The sequence below is a fragment of the Saimiri boliviensis genome, chromosome 14 (genome assembly GCF_048565385.1).
Source record: "Saimiri boliviensis isolate mSaiBol1 chromosome 14, mSaiBol1.pri, whole genome shotgun sequence".
Classification (NCBI taxonomy): Eukaryota; Metazoa; Chordata; class Mammalia; order Primates; family Cebidae; genus Saimiri; species Saimiri boliviensis.
In genome coordinates this window covers 12,774,465-12,790,529 of record NC_133462.1, presented here as the reverse complement: position 1 = coordinate 12,790,529, position 16,065 = coordinate 12,774,465, and the positions used below count along the sequence as shown (strand labels likewise).

Here is a 16,065-nt window from a genome sequence, read left to right as displayed (position 1 = left end):
CAGAGCTGGCTTTGATCCTGCAGGCCTACAGAGCGGGCTCTACCACTGTGCTACAGACTTGGTGGCTCAGCACACATGCTTCCGCCTGGAGTCCTGTGACTGCAGTGAGACGCCCAGCTGGGCAGGGTCAGAGAGGGGTGTCCATGGTGAGACCGGGGCTTAGAGCTAGGAGCTCACTAAGGGATCCAGGGATGTGGATCCCTGGAGCATCCAGGTGGAGTACTGCAAGGAGCTCCGGACTGGAGCCCTTGTCTGTTTCCTGAGCCAGTTCCTTCACGATGTCAGGGTGGGGGCCTGGAGGAGGTGGTCTCGAAGCGCACGCACAGATTTCCTGCCCAGGGGAAGTGGGCTGGCACCACAGTACAGCACAGACCCAGCATCCCTCCAGATTCGGCCATGCCAGGCCATTTGGCCTCAGGGAAGCAGCCTTCCTGACCAGCCTTTAGCACCTGGCACATGGTGAGCCCCATCCATGGCAGCAGTCACGGTCACCATCAGTCGGGGGACTGCACCCTGGGGTGCTGGGTGCTGACGTCCTGTGGGAGGACTCCAGGGGTGCTGCCTATGTAGTGCCCTGGGGCCACCCGATGAATGGGAGCACCTCCCTGGCAGAGAAGAGTCTTGTTTGGCACCCGTCCTGAGGACCCAGCCCCCCCGCGCCGGGGTGTGAGGAGGCTGCAGGCCAAGGGGGCCTGAGGGAGCTGAAGGAGGGTCTCGGCAGCTCCTCAGCCTCCTGTTTCCCCCACCCCCTGCACACAGATATCCAGTTCTGGAACAGCCGGCAGTCCCTGGAGGGCCTGTCTGTGCGCTCCGTCTTCTTCGGCGTTTTCCAGTCATTTGTGGTCCTCCTCTACATCCTGGACAACGAGACCAACTTCGTGGTCCAGGTCAGCGTTTTCATCGGGGTCCTCATCGACCTCTGGAAGATCACCAAGGTCATGGATGTCCGGGTAAGGCTGGGCGCCGTGCTGTCTCTGGGGCTGGGGCTGCAGGGGTTGGGAGGGGGTAGTGTGGCCCAGCCAGACCCTGGAGCTGGCCCCTGGGGGATTCCCAGCGCGTGCCTCACTCCCAGGACTCAGGGGATTTTCTCACCAGGGGATTTCTTGGGTCACACATGGGGCAGGGGAACTGGGAACGGTGGGGAAGGGCAGGGGCTGGTTCTGGCTTGTGGGATGGGAGACAGCCTGGCAACTGACCACGGCCACCCCCCTGTCCACAGCTGGACCGGGAGCACAGGGTGGCAGGTATCTTCCCCCGCCTGTCATTCAAGGACAAGTCCACGTATATCGAGTCCTCGACCAAAGTGTATGATGATGTGAGTGTCCGCACAGTGGGCCCCTGGGGGTGGCCTCCCAGTACCCACACACCCCTGAAGGACCAGGGGCCAGCCATCTCCCTGCCGGGCCCACGCTTTATGGCCTGTGTCCCATCCTCTGTGTCCCCCATCTGCCATAACTGCTTCCTGGTGGAGTCCAGAGTCCCAGGGCTACCTGGAAATTCCCCCTGCCCAGCCTGCCAGACCAGGTGTGATGGGTGAGGGCAGGGAGCAGGGCTGCCAGGCGGGGCAGAGAAGCTGGCTAACAGCCCCACCCTGTGGCCCCACAGATGGCGTTCCGGTACCTGTCCTGGATCCTCTTCCCACTCCTGGGCTGCTACGCCGTCTACAGCCTTCTGTACCTGGAGCACAAGGGCTGGTACTCCTGGGTGCTCAGCATGCTCTATGGCTTCCTGCTGACCTTTGGTGAGCGGCAGGGCCGCCCCCGGAGAGAGCAGGCCCCGTGATGGGCAGGGCTCACAGCCCAGTGTGGGAGACAGACAGACCCATCCCCAGATAGGGACAACCCAGGGTGGGCAGAGCTGGGAGGTGGGGATCCCAGAGGGCACACGTGGTTCCGTCTGCGGTTAGAGAGGGCTTTGGGGAGGACGTGAACAGTATGCTTCAGTCCCATCCTCGGGGGAGCTTGCGTCTTTGGAACAGGACGAGTAAGCAAGTAGAGCTGGGCGCAGTGGCTCACGCCTGTTATCCCAATGCTGTGGGAGGCCAAGGCAGGAGGGTCACCTGAGTCCAGGAATTTCAGACCAGCCTGAGCAATGTGGCAAGGCCCAATCTCTACAAAAAAAACACAGACATTAGTGGGGAGTGGTGGTGCGTGCCTGTAGTCCCAGCTACCTGGGAGGCTGAGGTGGGAGGATCCCTTGAGCCCAGGAGGCTGAAGTCACAGTGAGCCATGATTACACCACTGCACCTCAGCCTGGGCAACAGAGTGAGACCATGTCTCAAGAAATAAAAAACCGGGTGAATAACAGCCAGTAATGAGTACTGTGAAGGGCAGTGAGGTGGGGGGACGCACATTAATAGAGGGCTCCTCTGAGGAGAGGACATTGAACCCGAGGCCTCACATATTCAGGGAGGGGCCGTGTGGATGTGACCGAGGACCCCACCAGCGCAGAGGCCGCCGGTAGAATGTGCCCGGGTGTAGGAAGTGACGAGGGGCTGGTATGGCTGGTACAGAGCATGCAGGAGAGTGGCGGGAGAGGCCGTCCCTCTGCTCACGGTGCCCCTCGCTGTAGGCTTCATCACTATGACGCCCCAGCTCTTCATCAACTACAAGCTCAAGTCCGTGGCCCACCTGCCGTGGCGCATGCTCACCTACAAGGCCCTCAACACCTTCATCGACGACCTGTTCGCCTTTGTCATCAAGATGCCTGTTATGTACCGGATTGGCTGCCTGCGGGATGGTGAGGCCCGGCGGGCAGGTGGGGGCCCCAAGGCAGGCTTCAGGGCCCAGGTCTGAGGGGGTGCCACGGCCCCCGATGGGGTGCTTAGTCTGAGGGGGCCCGGTCCTGCCCTTGCATCACGCCCTCTCCGCCCAGGCCCACCTGGCTGTGGACCGGCCGGTCCTGACCTCACTGCCTCCCACCCCCTCCAGATGTGGTTTTCTTCATCTACCTCTACCAACGGTGGATCTACCGCGTCGACCCCACTCGGGTCAACGAGTTTGGCATGAGTGGAGAGGACCCCACAGCCGCCGCCCCTGCAACCAAGGTTCCTACAGCAGCAGGGGCCCTCACGCCCGCACCTGCACCCACCACGACCACCACCACCAGGGAGGAGGCCTCCACGTCCCCGCCCACCAAGCCCACCCAGGGGGCCAGCTCTGCCAGCGAGCCCCAGGAAGCCCCTCCAAAGCCAGCAGAGGACAAGAAAAAGGATTAGTCACAACTGGTCCTTGCCTGCTCCGGCTCCTGGTGACCACCACCCCTGTGCCCCGGCCCCCTCACTCCCCCTCCCTGTCACCCTTTCCCTGGACAGATTGGGCCAGGGTGGCAGGAGGCCCGCCTCGGGCCAGGGCCCAGCGTGTGATGTAGGGGCCGGGGCAGGCCAGGGCTTGTTTGTGGAGGCGCCATCTGTCCCTCTGTCCCTCTGTGTTTCCAGCCATCTCGCCCTGCCAGCCCAGCACCACTGGGAATCATGGTGAAGCTGACGTGGTGCTGCCGAGGGGGTGGGCGGGGGTGGGGCTGGGGCCGGGCCCCTCTACGGGATGCCCACGGCCGTCCATCATCTTGTCCCTCCTCCCTCAACCACATCCCCCCGACCGCCACCCTTTAACACAGTCTGGATTTAATAAATTCATATGGGTGTTTAACTTAAACTCAGCACTGCCCCTCCTCCTCGTGCCTGCCTTCCTCTGCCGCCTTGGAGAGCAGCTTCAAGCAGGGATGAAGTGCCTCTCCTGGGTCCGGGAAGGAGACTTGCAGGGTATGGGGTGTGGAAAGGTGGGGATTGTAACCCTGTGTCAAGAGCCACACCTGGCGAGGTGGGTGGATCACTTGAGGTCAGGAGTTTGAGACCAGCCTGGCCAACATAGTGAAACCCTGTCTACTAACAATATAAAAATTGGGTGTGGTGGTGGGTGCCTATAATCACAGCTACTCAAGAGGCTGAGGCAGAAGAATCATTTGAACCTGGGAGGCGGAGGTTGCAGTGAGCCGAGATTGCACCGCTGCACTTCAGCCTGGGCAGTGGAGCAAGACTCCATCTCAAAAAAAGAAAAAAGACGTATACTTGCCGAGCCAGGCCTCTTCCTCACTTCTTGCCCTCCCACCAGCCCTCTGAGATTTCATTAACCGGCCCCTTTTCCGATTCCTGGGGAAGCTGCTGGTAGGGAGCTTGCTGCCCCGTACCTTTTCCTGCCAGCTGCCTCTGCTGGGCTCAGGCGGGAGCTTCCCGTGCGCCCGCTGAATGTCTCCTAATCCAGCATCGCCAGGCAGGGCCAGCCACAGCTCTCAGCCAGGTGGACCGTGAGCAGAGGCACCCACCACCGTGAGGCCTCAGCGCAGCCCTCAGAGCACTCTGGTGTGTGCCCTCGCTTTTTTCTGTTAACATCCTCTCACCCCCAAGGTTAGGAGGCATGGGGGTGAAGCCTTAGCTGGCCTGAGTGGCACCTATCTGTAGCACTCCGTGGATATTGGGGTATCAGTCCACATCCCCAGGGCTGCCTGTGACAAGGACCAGCCAAGCTCTCCAGAGGTGGCACGAGTTGGCCTTGCCAGCCCAGCCCCTGGTACTGGGACCCTTCACCCACTGGATAGGGGAGTCGAGTGAGGCCTCTGTGCTCCAAGGGGTGGGGACCCTACATTCCCAGGTGTACTTTTTTGGGAGTGGACTCAGTGCTGAGGACCACACCAGGTTCCTTCAGGCTCCAGCTGCCACCCCACATTGCAGAGCCGGGCAGGGGCTCCGTGAGATCCCAGGGAGACGGTGCTCTTGGAGCCCCACACAGGCCCACAAACGCTGCGGCAGTCTCCCATCCCTCAGGGCAGCCATGGGCTGCCATTACTCGCCCCCCAACTCTGTGCCACTCTGTGGCTCCCCAGTGCCCTTTGGACCCCAGGCTCTGCACCATGGCCTGATAGGCTCCTAGAAACCCTGAAGGTGCAGGGCTCAGCAGACCCTCGAGAGTTGGGGGGCTCTCTGGCTGCCTCCACTCCCTGGCCTCATCACCTGTTTATTCCTCCTCCCATAGCTCCACACCCCAGCCTTTGACAAGGCCCATCAGCTACCCCCACAACTCCTTGAGGGTCTCACCTCTTCACTGGGTCTACCTGCTCCAGGCCCCTCTTTACCCTCTGGGGTTCTTAACTGGTGTCCTCTCTGGTCCTCTGTCCTGATCCTGCCCTCCCTGCATCCCATTCACACTCTAGCAGCTGGAGGAAACTTTTTTTTTTTTTTTTTTTTTTTTTGAGACGGAGTTTCGCTCTTGTTACCCAGGCTGGAGTGCAATGGCGCGATCTCGGCTCACCGCAACCTCCGCCTCCTGGGTTCAGGCAATTCTCCTACCTCAGCCTCCTGAGTAGCTGGGATTACAGGCACGTGCCACCATGCCCAGCTAATTTTTTGTATTTTTAGTAGAGACGGGGTTTCACCATGTTGACCAGGATGGTCTCGATCTCTCGACCTTGTGATCCACCCGCCTCGGCCTCCCAAAGTGCTGGGATTACAGGCTTGAGCCACCGCGCCCGGCCGAGGAAACTTTTTTGTTTTGTTTGAGATGGAGTCTTGCTCTGTTGCCCAGGCTGGAGTGCAGTGGTACAATCTCAGCTCACTGAAACCTCTGCCCAGGGTTCAAACGATTCTCCTGCCTCAGCCTCCTCAGTAGCTGGGATTACAGGTATACATGGACACGCCTGGCTAATGTTTTTTGTGTTTTTAGTAGAGATGGGGTTTCAGCATTTTGGCCAAGCTGGTCTCCAACTCCTGACCTCAAGCAATCTGCCCACCTTAGCCTCCCAAAGTGCTGGGATTACCAACATGAGCCACTGTGCCTGAGAAGGGACCTTCTAGTTTCTTCTAAAGCGCAAAGCTGACCTTGCCCAGCCCTTGCTCAGAACCTACCGTGGCTGCCCAGTGACTTCAGGAGAAAGCCCAGGCTCCTTACTGAGGAGTGAGACATTGGTGGGAGAGACACTTAACCCCTGTAGCCAGCCTGGTCCTCCTACCAGCCCCCAGGCACACAACCCCTGTCCACTTTTTTTTTTTCCTTTGAGACAAAGTCACCCAGCCTGGAGTGTGGTGGCACAATCACAGCTCTGCAGCCTTGACCTCCTGGCCTCAAGTGATCCTCCTGCCGCAGCCTCCAAACTGGCTAGAACCACAGTCAAGGGCCACTACACCTGGGTAATGTTTAATTTTTTGTAGAGATGGGGTTTCTCGATGTTGCCTAAGCTGATTTCAAACTCCTAGCCTCAAGCAGTCCTCCCATCTGGGCCTCTCAAAGTGCTGGGGTTACGGGCCTAAGCCACCACGGCTGGCTCATCCCCTCTGTCCCTTATCCCATGTGTCCAGGTTTTGGCCCAGTGCCCCCTCCTCTAGGAAGCCCTCCCTGGCTGCCAAGTCCTCTGGGGTCTCATGGCAGCTCTGCCCACTGTGAGTCATCACTGAGAACAGGTTGGTCTCTTCCACTGGATGGAGCCCCATGAGGACACAGCCAGACCTGTCTTCACCACTGCTGTGTCCCCAGCATAGGGACAAGCACAGAGAAGCCAGTCCAGGAATGTTTAATGAGTGCATGTTGAACAATCCAACATTCGCTTTCCCAGACACATGGACATACCCAGAAGTGTGGACCTCAGTGGGGCCCACATTCAGACACTGGAGACTGTGATGTGACAAGCAGTCAGTCAACAAATGTAACAAACGTTCCCTGAGCCCTGCCCTGGGTGGGGCTGAGTGCTGGGGTGTTTTTTGTATATACAGCCAGGACCAAGACAGACCCAGACTTGCCCTCATGGGGCTCACAGCCCAGCGGAAATTCTGAGTGCTGAGGATGTCTGACATGTCCTTTTTTATTTTTTATTTATTTATTTTTGACATGGAGTCTCACTTTGTCACCCAGACTGGAGTGCATGGCACGATCTCAGCTCACTGCAACCTCCACCTCCCGGGTTCAAGCAATTCTCCTGCCTCAGCCTGGAGAGGCTGAGTATCTGGGATTATAGGCACGTGCCACCATGCCCGACTATTTTGTATTTTTAGTAGAGTCAGGGTTTCACCATATTGGTCAGGCTGGTCTCAAACTTTTGACCTCAGGTGATCTACCCGTCTTGGCCTCCCACAGTGCTGGGATTACAGGTGTCAGCCACCACACCTGTTCGTCCTTTTTCCTTTTTTATTTTTTATTTTTTTGAGGCAGAGTCTCTGTCACCCAAGCTGGAGTGAGTGCGGTGGCACGATCTCGGCTCACTGCAACCTCTGCCTCCCGGGTTCAAGAGAGTCTTCTGCCTCAGCCTCCCAAGTAGCTGGGATTATAGGTGCCCACCACCACACGTGGCTAATTTTTGTGTTTTTAGTAGTCACGGGGTTTTGCCATGTTGGCCAGGCTCGTCTTGAATTCCTGACCTCAGGTGATCTGCCTGCCTCAGCCTCCCAAAGTGCTGGGATTACAGACATGAGCCACAGCTCCCAGCCCTGACATGTCCTTTTAGTCACTACAGACTTTTTTTTTTTTTTTTTTTTTTTTTTTTTTAAACCAGAATCTCAGGCCGGGCGTGGTGGCTTACACCTGTAATCCAAGCACTTTGGAGGCCAAGGCGGGTGGATCACCTGAGATCAGGAGTTCAAGACCAGCCTGACCAACATGGTGAAACCCCATCTTTAAAAAAATAAAAATAAAAATAACCAACAAAGAAAACAGAATCTCGGCTGGGCGTGGTGGCTCACACCTGTAATCCAAGCACTTTGGAGGCCAAGGTGGGCGGATCACCTGAGGTTGGGAGTTCAAGACCAGCCTGACCAACATGGTGAAAAATAAAAAAATTTTTAAATCTTTTTTTTTTTTTTTGAGACGGAGTTTCGCTCTTGGTACCCAGGCTGGAGTGCAATGGCGAGATCTCGGCTCACCGCAACCTCCGCCTCCCGGGTTCAGGCAATTCTCCCGCCTCAGCCTCCTGAGTAGCTGGGACTACAGGCACGAGCCACCATGCCCAGCTAGTTTTTTGTATTTTTAGTAGAGATGGGGTTTCACCATGTTGACCAGGATGGTCTCGATCTCTCGACCTCGTGATCCACCCGCCTCAGCCTCCCAAAGTGCTGGGATTACAGGCTTGAGCCACCGCGCCTGGCCTTAAATCTTTAAAAAATAAAAAAATTTGGCCGGGCGCGGTGGCTCAAGCTTGTAATCCCAGCACTTTGGGAGGCCGAGGCGGGTGGATCACGAGGTCGAGAGATCGAGACCATCCTGGTCAACATGGTGAAACCCCGTCTCTACTAAAAATACAAAAAACTAGCCGGGCGTGGTGGCACGTGCCTGTAATCCCAGCTACTCAGGAGGCTGAGGCGGGAGAATTGCCTGAACCCGGGAGGCGGAGGTTGCGGTGAGCCGAGATCGCGCCATTGCACTCCAGCCTGGGTAACAAGAGCGAAACTCCGTCTCAAAAAATAAAATAAATAAATAAATAAATTTTAAAAAATAAAAAAAATAAATAAATAAATTTTAAAAAATAAAAAATAATCTCACTGTGTCACCCAGACTGGAGTGCAGTGATACAATCTTGGCTCACCGTGGCCTTTGCTTCCTGGGTTCAAGCGATTATCCTGCCTCAGCCTCCTTAGTAGCTGGGACTACAGGCACATGCCACCCATGCTTGGCTAGTTTGGTGTTTTTAGTAGACAGAGTTTCACCATTTGGCCAGGGTGGTCTCGAATTACTGACTCAAGTGGTCCACCTGCCTCGGCCTCCCAATGTGCTGGGATTACAGGCGTGAGCCACCGCGCCCGGCCTCAACAAATATTTTTGAGGCCTGGCATTGGCAAGGGGCAGAGAGGAATCAGGAGAGCTTCCAGTCCTGCAACAATGGAGCTGCTATTTGTCACCCTTATCGTAAGTCAAGCACTAGTCTAAGTGCAGCATGTGGTGGCTTCATCCATGACGTTTAATATTACTCTCTGTCCCCGTCACCTTCCCGGTCCATCACTTTGCCCTCATCTCCACGTCTTTCCTGTCAGTCACTCGAACCAGCCTCCTTGCTGTTCCTTTTTTTTTTTGAGATGGAGTCTTGCTCTGTTGCTCAGGCTAGAGTGCAGTGGTGCAATCTCAGCTCACTGCAACCTCCGCCTCTCAGGTTCAAGCGATTCTCTTGCCTCAGCCTCCTAGGTGCCTGCTACTGCGCCCAGCTAATTTTTGTATTTTTAGTAGTGATGGGGTTTCACCATGCATGTTCCTACCGCAGGGTCTTTGCATGTGCTCGTTCCTGTGCTTTGAACACTCTCCCCCAGATATCCACATGGATCCCTCACCTCCTCTGGCTCCCTGTTCAAATGGCACTTCTCAGACCCTCATCTTCCTCACCCAAGCTGTCCTCCAAACTGATTCTGCTTATCTGCTCTCTTCTGTAATACCACCACCACCATCACACATTGCTTATCTGTTTTCCATGTGTCTCCTCACTTAGATTTCCTCAATGGCAAGGGCTTTTTGTCTGCTGTGTGCCTTGCTATGTCCCCAGCTTTTAGCTCAGTGCCTGACACTGTTACACTGTGTGTAATGACTCTATAAATTGAAGAGCCGGGCACAGTGGCTCATGCCTGTAGTCCCAGTGCTTTGGGAGGCTGAAGAGGGCAGACTGCTTGAGGCCAGGAGTTTGAGACCAGCCTAGGAAACATGTTGAAACCTCATCTCTGCAAAAAAACAAAAAAAATTAGGCCAGGCGTGGTGGTGCACACCTGTGGTCTCAGCTCACCAGCTGTGTGGCTTCAGGCAACTGACTTCATCTCTCTGAGCTTCAGTTTCCCATCTGTATAGTGGGTCTAATAATAGGATGGTCATGAGGATTAAATAAAGTGATGTTCATAGTTGCCATTTGGCCAGGTGCAGTAGCTCAGCCTGAGCAACAGAGCGTCTCTCTACAAAAAAATAGAAAACACTGTGCATGGTGGCTCACACCTGTAGTCCCAGCTACTTGGGGAAGCTGAGGCAGGAGAATTGCTTGAACCCGGGAAGCAAAGGTTGCAGTGAGCCAAGATCATGCCACTGCAGTCCGGCCTGGGCGACAGAGTGAGACTCTGTCTCAAAAAAGAAAAGAAAAGATTAGCCAGATGTGATGCTGTGTGCCTGTGGTTCCAGCTACTCTGGAGGCTGAGGTGAGATCATCTCCATAGTCCAGGAGGTTGAGGCTGTGGTGAGCCGTGTTCCTGCCACTGCACTCCAACTTGGTTGACAGAGTGACACCCTGTCTAAAGAAAAAAAAATTCACATTTGTATATAGCACTCACATGTGCCAGGTCCTGTTCTAAGAATTTTATGTTTTTTTTTTTTTTTTTTTTTTTTTTTTTTTTTTTTTTGAGACGGAGTTTTGCCCTTGCCCTTGTTACCCAGGCTGGAGTGCAATGGCGAGATCTCGGCTCACCGCAACCTCCGCCTCCCGGGCTCAGGCAATTCTCCTGCCTCAGCCTCCTGAGTAGCTGGGATTACAGGCACGTGCCACCATGCCCAGCTAATTTTTTGCACTTTTAGTAGAGACGGGGTTTCACCATGTTGACCAGGATGGTCTCGATCTCTCGACCTCGTGATCCACCCGCCTCGGCCTCCCAAAGTGCTGGGATTACAGGCTTGAGCCACCGCGCCCGGCAAGAATTTTATGTTTTAAATATTTGTGTCATATTGGTTTGTGTGACCTTGGACAAATTAATTTCCCTGGGTCTCAGTTTTCTTATCTGCTCTGTGGGGATAAATAACAGCATATACTTCACAGGATTATTGTGAACATTCAACTTACAGAGTTATTTATTTTTCTTGTTGAGACAAGGTCTCACTCTGTCACTCACGCTGGAGTGCAGTAGCACGGTAACAGCTCACTGCAGCCTCAACTTCCCTGGCTCAGGCAATCCTGCCTCGGCCTCCCAACGTATTGGGGTTGCAGGGGTGAGGCACCGTGCCCAGCTATAACACCCACATTTTATACATGCAAAGGAAAGACACCAAACCCTGCTTCTGTGGTCCGAGAGTGCCTGGCATTCAAGTTACAACCTAAGGGATCACCTAGTCGTTCTCAGGGTTATGGGGGACTTAGGAATGCGATCTAGCCAAATGGCTGCCCCCCTTTCAGCCTGAATCTCTTCTGCAATAATCCTATCATATGCTTCTGGCACTGGTGCGAGGGATGAGCTCAGGGGTTGGGCACAAAGCTCAGGATGTGTACGGAGGCTCCACTGCTGCCATTTGCAGACTGCATTACTGAGCTTTTGAGCTCAAAGTGCTCTGGGCTGTTTATGGGTAACTTTCAGGGGCTGCGCGGAGGAACAAACCAATCAATAAAACATCCATGCATTCATCCAATAAACATTTTTCTTCTTTTAGGGAGTCTTGCTCTGTCGCCCAGGCTGGAGTGGGTTCTGCTTCCTGGGTTCAAGCGATTCTCCTGCCTCAGCCTCCTGAGGCGGTGGATTACAGGCGCGCGCCACCATGCCTGGCTAATTTTTATATTTTTAGTAGAGATGCGGTTTCACCATGTTGGTCACACTGGTCTTGAACTCCTGACCTCGTGATCCGCCCTTCTTGGCCTCCCAAAGTACTGAGATTACAGGTGTGAGCCACCGCGCCCGCCCTACAATAAACATTTATTGTGCACCTAGGGTGTTCCAGGCGCTGGTCTAGGCGTTGGGGATACAGCAATGCACAAAACAGAAATATTCTTTTTTGTTTGTTTATTTATTTATTTTTTGTTTGTTTGTTTGTTTGTTTTTGAGGCGGAGTTTCACTCTTGTTACCCAGGCTGGAGTGCAATGGTGCGATCTCGGCTCACCGCAACCTCCGCCTCCTGGGTTCAGGCAATTCTCCTGCCTCAGCCTCCTGAGTAGCTGGGATTACAGGCACACGCCACCATGCCCAGCTAATTAAAACAGAAATATTCTTAAGCTGACACGCAAGCTTTAAAGATTCCTTAAATATCTTTATCCTCAATTTGTGGTTGAGGAAACTGAGGTGTAGCGAGACCTGGGAGGTTTCCGAAATATCATTATTACGGATGGCAGCTGTAGAGGACTGGCAAACCTCCCGATCCTGAAGCTCCCCTTCCAGCCTGAAAAACGGCAGGTTCAAGTTCCACTGGGAGACCAAGGCGGGGTGCGGCTCAGTTTCCCGGCTTGCTCAATGCGTAGGGCGTGATGGTCCCAAGCAGGCCTCAGTTGTCTCGTCCAGAGCAATGGGCAGCGACGCCTGCCCAACCCTCCTGAGCGCCCAGCCTCCCTTTCCCGGCCGGCCCCGCCCCCGCGACCACGTGACGCGTGGGGGTTTTCCCGTTCCCCAGCCGTGACGTCACGGCGGGGTGCGGACCAATGAGCGCGCAGGCCGGCAGCGCCGGGGAATTCCGCCGCCCCGCCCCCGCCCGCCGCCCGCCCGGCCCGGCCCCGCGCCCCGCGCAGCCCGGGGCGCCGCGCGTCCTGCCCGGCCTGCGGCCCCAGCCCTTGCGCCGCTCGCCCGACCCGCGACCGTCCACCGGACCGTGCCTCCCGGCCGCCCGGCCTGCCCGCGTGCATGCTTCGGTCTGGGCGGGCCTCTGGGCCGTCCGTCCCCACTGGCCGGGCCATGCCGAGTCGCCGCGTCGCCAGACCGCCCGCTGCGTCGGAGCTGGGGGCCTTGGGTAAGCGGCGCTGGGGTTCAGGAGAGGGGTCCGGGCCGGGGCTGGAGATGGGGAGATTCTGGTAGTCCCGGAGTAATCTGGGGGTTCCTACGGGAGTCTAGGGGTTTCGCGGGGGCAGAGGGTTCCGGAGACACTGTATTACGGAGTAGGAAGGGGGCAGAGGGTGATGAGGGAGTCCGGCCGGAGGTTCGAGCAAGGCGTCCCGCTGTAGAGTGAGAGGGGGCGGGGCCTGACCCTGAGGCAAAGAAAGGGGCGTGGCCTGACTCAGAGAAGGCGGAGCGAAATCTGCTTTTCGGGGGCATGGGGGCTAGCCGCGGCCCCGAGAGGGAAGAAGAGGGGCGGGATCCCACCGGGACTACGAGAAGAGGGCCGGGCCTGACTCAAAAAAGGAAGCAGAGCCCAGCTCGGAGGGGTAAGGGGGCGGGGCCTGGCCGTGAGGTCCAGAAGGGGGCGGGGCCTGAGTTGGCCGAAAGAAGGGGAAGGGGCGGGCCTGACTCTGGCCGAGAGGAGGGGAAGGGCCTGTTACCCAAAAAAACAGGGCGGGGCCTGATACAGAGAATGAGGAGAGGGTGGGGCTTGCCTCCAGACGGAGAAGCGGGGCCTTGACGTTGAAAAAATAAAAAGTGGTGTGACCCTGAGAGGAGGCTGTTTTTTGCTTTATTTTTTTTTTTTGTTTACATTTTTATTATTATTGAGGAGGATGTTTTCGTTTTTTGTTTTGAGACAGAGTCTCGCTATGTTGCCCTGGCTGTAGTACAGTGTCACAATCTCAGCTAACTGCAACCTCTGCCTCCCGGGTTCAAGCGATTCTCTTGCCTCAGCCTCTCAAGTAGCTAGAATTACAGGCGCCTGACACCACACCCGGCTAATTTTTGTATTTTTAGTAGAGACAGAGTTTCACCATGTTGGTCAGGCTGGCCTGGAACTTCTGACCTCAAGTGATCCTCCCGCCTCGGCCTCCCAAAATGCTGGGATTACAGGTGTGAGCCACTGCCCCCAGCGGGATGGGGGCTTTTTAAACTGACATTAAGAAGGGGTCCCCTCCAGGTCCAACTTTAAGGGAGAAAAGGAGCAGGCCCTGAGTTTGACGAGGGTGAGGTGAACGACAGAAACTAAAGGCCAGGACCTGTCCATGATTTAGCCAGGAAGCCTGGCCAGACCGAGTGGGCAATCAGCGGGAGGGGTCTGATCCAGAGGGGAGGGACTAAGAGGGGAAAGGGTGGGGCTTGCTTGGGAGATTCTCTGGTCCCCTGGCTGCCCTCCATCACCTCCTGAGACTTTCCTCCTTCTCTGCAGGGTCCCCCGACCTCTCCTCGCTCTCGCTTGCCGTTTCCAGGACCACAGGTGAGCAGCCCTCCACCATTCCTGCCCACCCGCACGTGCAGGATGGGGATGGGAGGACCCCGTGGAGAAGTCTCTGTTTGGGGGTTCACTGAGGTCCACCTCAGCTTTCCCCTGACAGCCTGCATCCCTCCCTGCCAGTTGAGATGGGCGTCCTAGCTTTTCCTACCTATCGAACTGTTAAGAGCATGGCAGGTAAAACGAACCACGCATCCAAGCGGGAAGCCTTCTTTAGAGATTCTCTGTGGCGTAGAAGGTAATCACTGCCATCCTGGACTTCGGAGCTGGGGTTTACATGCTGTTGTCACCGCCCCTCCCTGTGTGAGTGTCTGCAAGTCAGTTCCCCAGTCCAGGCCTCAGTTTTCTTCATCTGTGAGATGGACAGAATAACAGTGCCTCTCTTTCAGGGGGATTGGGAGGATTGAATGAATTGATACAGGTACACTTTTTTTTTTTTTTTTTTTTTTGAGACAGAGTTTTGCTCTTGTTACCCAGGCTGGAGTGCAATGGCGCCATCTCGGCTCACCACAACCTCCGCCTCCTGGGTTCAGGCAATTCTCCTGCCTCAGCCTCCTGAGTAGCTGGGACTATAGGCATGCACCACCACGCCCAGCTAATTTTTTGTATTTTTAGTAGAGACGGGGTTTCACCATGTTGACCAGGTTGGTCTCCATCTCTCGACCTTGTGATCCACCCGCCTCGGCCTCCCAAAGTGCTGGGATTACAGGGTTGAGCCACCACGCCTGGCCTGATACAGGTACACTTTGCAAGCAGTATCTGGCACACAATAAGGGCTCAATAAGTGTTAACTGTTAGTGGTATTATAATTATTATTATTATTATTATTACTAAATAGGCTATGACAGTATGACAGTGGTTCATTTTTGGTGTTTTTAATTTTAATTTTTTTTTTCTTTTTTTTTTTTGAGATGGAGTTTCGCTCTTGTTACCTAGGCTGGAGTGCAATGGCGTGATCTCGGTTCACTGCAACCTCCGCCTCCTGGGTTCAGGCAATTCTCCTGCCTCAGCCTCCTGAGTAGCTGGGATTACAGGCACGAGCCACCATGCCCAGCTAATTTTTTTTTGTATTTTTAGTAGAGACGAGGTTTCGCCATGTTGACCAGGATGGTCTCGATCTCTCGACCTCGTGATCCACCCGCCTCGGCCTCCCAAAGTGCTGGGATTACAGGCTTGAGCCACCACGCCCGGCCTAATTTTTTTTTTCTTTTTTTTAAGACGGGGTTTCACCATGTTGTCAGGCTGGTCTTGAACTCCCGACCTCAGGTGATCCACCCACTTTGGACTCCAAAGTGTTTGGATTACAGGCGTGAGCCACCACACCTGGCCTGTTTTTTGTTTGTTTGTTTGTTTGTTTTTTGGAGATGGAGTCTTGTCCCATTGCCCAGGCTGGAATGCAGTGGTGTGATTTTGGCTCACTGCAATCTTCACCTCCCCAGGTTCAAGCTAGTCTCTGGCCTCAAACTCCCGAGTAGGTGGGATTACAGGTACCCACCACCACACCCCACTAATTTTTTATATTTATAGTAGAGATGGGGTTTCACCATGTTGGCCAGGCTGGTCTTGAACTCCTGACCTCAGGTAATCTGCCTGCCTTGGCCTCCCCAAGTGCTGGAATTACAGATGTGAGCCACTGTACCTAGCCAGACAGTGGTTCTTAAACCTTGTGCCTCAGACTCACTGAGAGTGCTGGTTAAAACATAATGTTGGCCGAGCGTGGTGGCTCACGCCTGTAATCCCAGCACTTTGGGAGGCTGAGATGGACAGATCCCCTGAGGTCGGGAGTTTGAGACCAGCCTGACCAACTTGGGAAACCCTGGTCTGGAACTCCTGGCCTGAAGCGATCTGCCTGCCTTGGCCTCCCAAAGTGCTGGGATTACAGGCACGAGCCACGACACCCAGCCAAAGCCAAGACTTTTCTGGTTCAAGACCTAGATCTTTGATTTCAAATGAGAGTTATTTTTGATGTCATCCATTCAATAAATATTTATCGTGCACCTGTTCTGTACCTGGCCATGTGCTGAGCAGTGCTGACGACAGCCCTGGCCTTGGGGTTCCCTACCTAGATGG

At 55.2% G+C, this 16,065-nt stretch overlaps 2 protein-coding genes across 4 annotated transcripts in view; both read left to right on the top strand.

The window, feature by feature from the left end:
- CLPTM1 (CLPTM1 regulator of GABA type A receptor forward trafficking) overlaps positions 1 to 3,657 on the top strand; it is a 40,373-nt gene extending 36,716 nt beyond the window's left edge. For all 3 annotated transcript variants that reach the window (XM_074386191.1, XM_010350945.3, XM_010350946.3), the window contains exons 10-14: positions 760 to 950; positions 1,220 to 1,315; positions 1,606 to 1,741; positions 2,572 to 2,739; positions 2,931 to 3,657. In XM_074386191.1, coding sequence (XP_074242292.1) covers positions 760 to 950; positions 1,220 to 1,315; positions 1,606 to 1,741; positions 2,572 to 2,739; positions 2,931 to 3,217 — 878 coding nt within the window. In that variant the 3' untranslated portion in view covers positions 3,218 to 3,657. The remainder of the gene's footprint in view (positions 1 to 759; positions 951 to 1,219; positions 1,316 to 1,605; positions 1,742 to 2,571; positions 2,740 to 2,930) is intronic.
- An 8,722-nt stretch (positions 3,658 to 12,379) lies between these two features.
- The window catches only part of RELB (RELB proto-oncogene, NF-kB subunit), a 41,808-nt gene continuing 38,122 nt past the window's right edge, over positions 12,380 to 16,065 (top strand). The window contains exons 1-2 of the mRNA XM_039467046.2: positions 12,380 to 12,636; positions 13,933 to 13,980. Coding sequence (XP_039322980.1) covers positions 12,531 to 12,636; positions 13,933 to 13,980 — 154 coding nt within the window. The 5' untranslated portion in view covers positions 12,380 to 12,530. The remainder of the gene's footprint in view (positions 12,637 to 13,932; positions 13,981 to 16,065) is intronic.